The sequence below is a fragment of the Amblyomma americanum genome, chromosome 10, assembly GCF_052857255.1.
Source record: "Amblyomma americanum isolate KBUSLIRL-KWMA chromosome 10, ASM5285725v1, whole genome shotgun sequence".
Taxonomy (NCBI): Eukaryota; Metazoa; Arthropoda; class Arachnida; order Ixodida; family Ixodidae; genus Amblyomma; species Amblyomma americanum.
In genome coordinates, this window is record NC_135506.1 from 80,042,382 (window position 1) to 80,050,076 (window position 7,695).

A 7,695-nucleotide genomic window follows, 5' to 3' on the forward strand; every position below is an offset into this window, starting at 1 on the left:
TCTGTTTCCTTAAGCTCTTTCATAGTTAGCTCCTACAATTCCCACAAAAAACGATATTTCGGAATCAGATTCAGCGACAAGTTCGCACAGGTCTAGCGCGACTGGCTCATAAACCGCCATACACTTTATTCGCTCGCTGCAAAAGCGGAACACAACACCCGACAAAATTTCTATTTTTAGATCTTTGCAAGGTCAAAATGGCATTTAAAGGCTATAGGGACAAACTAACACACATTAGTGCTCTTCCTCAAAATTTTATACCAGTGCGCGCAAGCTAATGGCTCCCGACGTATACGCTAAGACGACGACTCCTTCTATGATCGAGATTTCTGTAGTTTATAAAAACAGGCTCAGTGAAGGATATTTATAGCCACATAATCAATGAACAAAACGCGGTAACGTAGAAGCCACGCGCAAACAAACAAACAAAAAACTCGAATCACGAACAGCAACAAATCTCAAAACAGTTTGCACTGCTTAGAAGGATTCGTCGGGTCCCCGGGAGTGCTGTTAATAGCCTTGGCGAACTGTGGCATGTGCTGCAGCGCGGGAGTGCAGATCGACTCGTGGTTTGTATTTTCAGAGCCGCCATAGCAATTGACGTAACACAGCGCGATGAAAAACAGCTGCAGTCCGCTGTACTTCTCCAAACCGAATAGGCTGCTGCTGTCCAAAGCTTTCTCTTCGGCATTGTAGGCATCCACAAGAGCGCCATAGCCAATTACTTCTTTAGCGTAATACCCTAGTTCACCGGCGCTGCCGGACATGCCTGGTTTCAAGCAGTCCGTCAGGGGCTCAACAAACGAAGCATTGGTTGCGTAGTAGGCGGAAAGGAACAAGGTCGCCAGTGCTAAGGCGACCTCAGCTCCTAAGCCGCCGTAGTTTAAAGACGAAGGGAGCTGCGGATCAAATAGAGGGAAGAATAGAGCGTAAGGCATCAGCTCGAAACCTCGCTTGTCGTAGGACACGATGGACACCTCCAAATCTTGCATAATGTCTAACATATGTCCGAATTCTGCGTCCTTTCTGACGTGCACCGACTGTTGCCAGTTCCGCACGAAAGAAATATTCAAGTCAGGCACATGGTCTGCAGCCAGGATTTCCTCCTCTCCGCTGTGCTCGATGTTACGGAAGACGATTTCCGAAGAGCTCCAGTTGCTGACCACGTTGATGCCTTCGTCAAAGTACGTCCACTTGGATAGACGCTGGAAAAAACCGGCTCGCACGGACTGAGCCACACTTTTTGCGAGATTAAGTGCTTTGCCTTGAAGGACCTCAGCGTAGTATTTGTCGAACAGTGTGTGCCCGGAGAAGAACATTACTCTCGTGACGCAGAAAATCCTGTAATGGGCCTGCGTCGTTTGGTAGTCACGGTTGTAATAGTTGAAAATTAAATCTTTATTCGCGAAAAGGGCCGCCACTTTAACGGTGCACCAAGAGATCAATGTATGGAAGGAGTCCGCGCCGTACCGCCACCAGAGGTACAACACTCGCTCCAGATAACGGGGCGATGTGGTCGTCAGCGTGAGACTACTGTTTATCCTGATGTCAAGTTTTAAAAGCGTCGCTGTCCAGTTAACTTCCGTGAGGCCAAGCTGAGTTACGTTTAGAAGAACGTCAGCGTTATACTCGTCAGCTGCTTCGTAACGAGCATTAGAGAGGTAGCTCGGGGCTGTTTCGTCCGACGCGTAAGTGTACTGGTACGTCACCGTATCCTCGCCTTCGGCGTGAAAGCGTTCCTTCAGGAACCCAAAGTACGCCTCATCCGTGCCGGTCGCGAAGTCTCTATACCTCTTGACCACGAAGTAAAGGAACTTGCCAGAAAGTACATTGATCCCGCCGCCATCGGGCGCGACGTCGAAGTCCAGGAGAACGTCCCAGCCCAGCTTCAAAGAGCTGCAGAGGAGCGTGTACAGAACGTCTGCGCCCTTGGAAGGCTTCGGCCACACGATGCCTGCCTCAACCAGCGCGTTCTTGACGGCTGGCAGCTCGTCTCTCTCCCCTTCGAGCACATCGACGCAGCTCCTGTACATGATGGCGGCCCGCTGCTCCAAGTCTTGCCCCGATGCAGGCACGTCTACACTCTTCAGCGACGCGCTCACCTTGTCCAACAGAGAAATGAACTGGTCGTTCCAAACGGTATGTCGGTTCTTGTGACGCCAGCCGTCGCAGACGAAGTGCGTGAAGCTCTGGCACGAGTCCACCGATTCATTGATGGAGGCTAGAAGTCTGGTCGGGTAGGCGAGGCAGGCGTGCGTCTTGCAGGTGTTCCCCCAGTGCGCTGGAGAGGGACATACACATGAGACGATCGCCAAGGCCACAAGCGTCATCAATACAGTGACTCCAAGCACGGCCAGAGTAAGCCCGAGCCGCGATTTCAGCTTCTGGGGGTCCTAGAAAGTAACATTATTGCCGTAAGAAAAACGATGTGCACAATCAGTTGGTCTTACCTACGATCTCTATAAACCCCCAAAATAACCGCTTCTCTAATGATGAATCATCGATACTGACAAAGTGTGCACTTTTGAGGTGTCTTTGTGCGCAAGGCCAGGCGCCTTCTTTCCGACAGCTCCTATCATAGCCGCTGCTGTACGAGTACAAAAACACAAAATCTCGGCTGCTGACCCGAAAGACGCGGGTTCGATCTCCGCCGTGGCGGTTGAATTTTAATGGAGGCGAATTTCGATGGGGAAATTCTGGAGGCCCGTATACTGTGCGATCTCAGTGTGCGTTAAAGAACCCCAGGTGGTCGAAATTTCCGGAGCCTGCCACTACGACGTCCCTCATAGCCTGAGTCGCTTTGGGACGTTAAGCCCCCCCCCCCCCCCCCTGAAGCCACAAAAACACAAAATGCTTTTAATTCAGCATCATGTAATACTAGGAGGTGCATCCAACAAGCCTTAGATTTGCTTGACAAAGCAGCGCATCTTCTCTACAAGAAACAGCGGCAACAACAGGGTACATATAACAACAACAAAACGTGATCAAGCTTACTTATACAAATCTGAGCGAAGAATTTGCTTTGAAGAACAAAATCACGAGCATTGAAATGACAAGAATGATAACAAAACACGACAACATGAGCATACATTTTGATACCAGAAACATGCAACAGATCTAAGGAGGTACTCAAATAATCAAGTTCGATGCCAGGTTTTAAGATAGACAGCAAACCTTTATTAAGAAAATGGAGAGGACACGCTGTAGGAATTAAGAAGGTTTAGGAATTTGAAAGCGAAGCATTTCACGACCGTAATTGGTCCTTCACAAATCCACCGTAGCCTAACACTCTGAGATGAACAGAACTACAAACTATCTTAATTGTGTGCCGAATGAAGCGTTGTGTATGCGTCTACTAGAGATATCGATACTAGGACATTACTTCACCTCTTGCAGTGTTAGTACACACTGCTTAATAGAACCCGTCATTAAACCTAAATGAGTGACGTTATTTTTAGTTTCTTTCTTAGCACGACACGAATCGAACTACTGACGAATAAAAATTATAATAACTGTCTAATCACTAGACGGAAGCTCCTGTCGGAACAAAAGCGAATTGCTTTTTCGCCGTACAAATTTCAGGTAAGTTGTGAATTGCGTGTCACGGCGGATTTGCAAGCACCAAGGAAACCACGCGAAAGAAACAACAAAGGAACTTTTTTTTTCAATCAGGATTAAATTTTTACAGTTAGCCGTGAACCTCGTTATCTTGACTGGATGATGATACATAAGACTTCTATGTTGCCTGCAGTTTGAGGCTCTTCGTGAGCTTGGCTACGACTTTTACCTTCGCATTCTTGTTGATTGTGAAGAAATCCTGGATGCGTTACTTTCTTCCTCATGTTGGTCTCGTCAATAGAGCATGTGCTTCTTTTCAGGCCCAGTGCCAAGCTGGGTCTATACCAATCAAAATCTTGTAGCATGTGCTAGGATATTGAAAAGGACGAACCATGACTAAAAAAGCTCGTTGAACAGATGTTGCGTTTCCATCACCGTTCACCGTCAGGACCTGATCACTGCTCGAAAAGAATTTTCTAAATAAAAACACTCTTTGCGGATACAGCAGCATCCTGTCCTTTCGGCTGATGGCAGTTACTTTTTAGTTTTACTATACACTGACTAATTCTGAAGTAACAAAAGCAGAAGAGCTAAACGAGACAAAGCCACCGGAAAACAAAATCATAAGTCATGACACAGACAGGCGCTGAAAACATTAATGACCCGCACTTTTTTACTTTTTCATAAGCCTAGCTCTATTATTAATCGTCGATTTCTTTTAGCCCATGCTGTTCTTACCTGGAAATAATGAGCCAACTACTAGCTCAAATACCAATACATGCAGGCTTAAGGACATTCTACAGTGCTAGCTGCCCCTCTATGATTGCGTGACTTCGTTCCTTGAACGTTATCGACCTATACGAGTAGGCTTTCTTCTCAGCATAATAATAATAATAATAATAATAATAATTGGTTTTTTGGTTAAAGAAAATGGCGCAGTATCTGTCTCATATATCGTTGGACACCTGAACCGCGCCGTAAGGGAAGGGTAAAGGAGGGAATGAAAGAAGAAAGGAAGGAAGAGATGCCGTAGTGGAGGGCTCCGGAATAATTTCCACCACCTGGGGATCTTTAACGTGCACTGACATCGCACAGCACACGGGCGCCTGAGCGTTTTTCCTCCATAAAAACGCAGCCGCCGCGGTCGGGTTCGAACCCGGGAACTCCGGATCAGTAGTCGAGCGCCCTAACCACTGAGCCACCGCGGCGGGTTCTCAGCATACAGTCAAAAACTTCAACTTGTCTGTTAGGCTAGGCGCGTGTACCAGGTTTCAATGGCACGTACAGGAGGCGATTTCGTGCTAACTTGGCCATGGTGCGGATTGCCGCGGAAGCCGGGCGCCTCGGCTGTTCGAGATTCACCGGGCTGCTGGACAGCGGCGAATCAATGCTGAGCGCTCCCGAGTGAACACCCTCGGACACTGGCCATGCTGGCGATGACAGGCAGGAGCCGACGGCAGCAGTGTCAGCGGAGGTCATCCCGTCCACACCATGGCCAAGTCCCACCGGCAACGCCGCAGCTGAGGGACTGGCCGGAAAAACATTCTCTGGACCGGTACCTCCAGCAGGGTCCGCCTTGCCAGCTGGTCGGAGGCAGTGTCATTTGGCACCTCCCGATGAGTGCACTACACGGCGGTTGTGGAGGCCTGGTTATAAGGGGTGGGGCGGCGGGGGTTGTCAAGCCCAAAAGTTCCACTGCATGCTTGGCCATGACACATCAGCATCTCTAAGGTATGTCCGTTAAAAAAGGCACAACCACATCTACATGTCGCTAAAAGCTCAGTATAGTAGGTACTTTGCGAAATTCAGGACGCAAATCACAGCGAGAATAAAAGAAGTAGAAAACCAGACTCTAGGGAGCAAAAGGAACAGACCCAACTGGCAGCTGCAGCATCACTTAAACTTAAGAGCTAGTCTTGTAGTGAATAAACCCCCTACTCCTCTCCCAGAGGCCTGCGTGCCATGCCGGAGAAAGTAGGTAGGGGTCCGGTTAAAACATTAAAATTTATTCTAAATCTCAATCTGAAGCAGAACGAAAATGGCACCGAATGAAGTCATCTCGCAGCTGGAACGGCCTACCGTGCATACGTTTTTGATGGAATGCTGGTTGTATGCGCCTGGGTGCACTGTCGCTGCCCGCAGAGCTTCGCGAGGGGCTTCCAGGTATGTCCGGCAAACGGGTGCCGCCTTGGTCTCGACCGCCTGGACCGCGTCTCTGGCGGCGGCGCTCTGCAGAGGAGGATCCAGGCTTCCGAGCTTCATTGCGACTTCCCGGCTTGTCAGGCGGCATTTGAGCTCACTGTCTGATGGCTACGGCCTTTTCAAAGAAGAGCAACGCGGCGGAACAGCTACCAAGAGGCATTCAGTCTTCTCGTCTCGTGCCCGGCGCGCACAGCGACCGTGCTCGCAGGCCGTCGATGGCGACAGCAATGGGTGGCACTCTCAAACTGTCAACCAGCAAAGAATCAGCTACGAAGTTTTTGATGTTGTTGCCTCTAAAGTGATGGCACATACCCACGGCGGGGGATTGTTTCTCTTTATTAGTAACCAAGGTGCACAGTACAGTTTGCGCGTCTGACTGCAGTAACGCAATGTTTGATTGTTGCTTGAGCACCCCGGGACACGGGTAATGAGCCACTTTACGATTACCCGTGCCGTGAGCGTTGTGAAATGCATCGTCTGTGTCTTTATTACCGCATCAATAATTTACGCCCCTTAAAGGACAAAAGTTAGGGTAATGGTCGCATGGACCCCGTTAAGCTGCTTTCTCAGTTTTAAGCCTGGGATACCAACTAGATTTTTTTTTTGGCACAGCTGCTGTATGCAGCTGTTGTACACGCACCCACTGTAGAATGGCCGAGCGGAAGCACACGTGTTGTGGTCGAATTGAAGCATACATGTCGTTCTTGGTGACGTCACGAAGGAGGACCGCGATCAATCGGGTGCATGCAGTTGTATATGCTTGGCAGCAAAGCACGAGCCAGCACTCGTGCATTTCTGCAGTGGAGTAAACCAGGCGCAGCACGGATTAGATCACAACTTTATAAAGAGACTAATTGATGTGAAGAGTAATGTGCGTCAGCCGTGCTCAAGGCAAGAAAAAACTGCGTGATTTCAAACGATAAGTGCAATCCGTTTGTCTGGGTCGGCCCAGGTCTTGCCAGAAAAGTATATCTCCCGAAAAGGCGTTCAGATGGTTAAGGGCGGCTAGAAGGAAACGAAGAAAAGAAATTAGTGATGTTCATACACGGTAAGTAAAACAGTAACATATATTATAAAGAAGTGGCAAAATATTTAATACCAATCCCTGTCATAGTACAGCACCGAAACGAAACTTTGCATTTTATAGCTTTCTTTTTCTGGCAAATGACATATTACGTCTCTCATTTTATTATAGACCTTTTTATGGCCATCTGAATAATGGTTAATCTTTTTGCTGATGAAGCCGTAGAAGAATCGCCATCACTTTACTGTCCTACAAGCACAGCCCAGACTCTATTATGGCTGCGCACTTCGATTCATTTTTGAAAGTGTCTATCCAATCGCTAATACACTCGTGCAAGATTATCAAGTTCAGTCAAAGGCAACTATAACTTTGCGGAGCCCAGCTAGTGACCTGTAAAGTCGGCTGAAAAGTTGAGTCCTAGTTAGCCGTCCGTTGTTCTACATTTGCGCGTTGGTATCAAATATTTAAAGAACTAATGCAAATTTTGAAGTTGTTTAATGCGTCAGCGTTAGAATGCTCATTATTGCAAAATGTCTGCCGTTGGAATTGCCGTTGGCTTCTGAGGGCTCGGGGGAGAAGATGAAGAGAGAAAAGGAAGAAAAGGAATCAGAATGATGACCCGCGTTTTTAGGCTCGCGGAAAGAAGACGAAGAGCTGCCGAGGAGCCGGACACAGTTCCGAGCACAGTGCGCGAGATCCGTTTGGTCTGGGTACCTGGGCATTCAGGCGTCTATTTTAACGAGGTGGCTGATTTATTGGCAAGGTCAGCTCTCAACGCACCTGTAATATATCCCGTCCCTCACCTCATTCTGTTAGCAGCTTCACGTTTCCAGCGGTTCCAACATATTTCAGCCACTTTGAGTGATCCGTTGCTGAATACCGTGGACTTTCAACACCTAAAGTACCCATGG

The 7,695-nt window shown here is 48.3% G+C and overlaps 1 protein-coding gene across 1 annotated transcript; it reads right to left on the minus strand.

Annotated features, from left to right (window-relative positions):
- Positions 1–458: 458 nt before the first annotated feature.
- On the minus strand, positions 459–5,820 carry LOC144108444 (endothelin-converting enzyme 1-like). Its single transcript, XM_077641681.1, has 2 exons — positions 5,638–5,820; positions 459–2,393 (listed from the first exon to the last, which is right to left on the minus strand). Exons 1-2 carry the CDS (start codon positions 5,818–5,820, stop codon positions 459–461), a joined length of 2,118 nt encoding a protein of 705 aa, XP_077497807.1.
- Positions 5,821–7,695: the final 1,875 nt, after the last annotated feature.

Excerpts from the sequence above, each read along its gene's own strand:
- LOC144108444 (XM_077641681.1), bottom strand. The coding sequence starts at position 5,820 with ATGAAGCTCGGAAGCCTGGATCCTCCTCTGCAGAGCGCCGCCGCCAGA. Across the intron at positions 2,394-5,637 it reads CCATCAAAAACGTATGCACG|GACCCCCAGAAGCTGAAATC; the intron begins GTAGGCCGTTCC and ends GTTACTTTCTAG.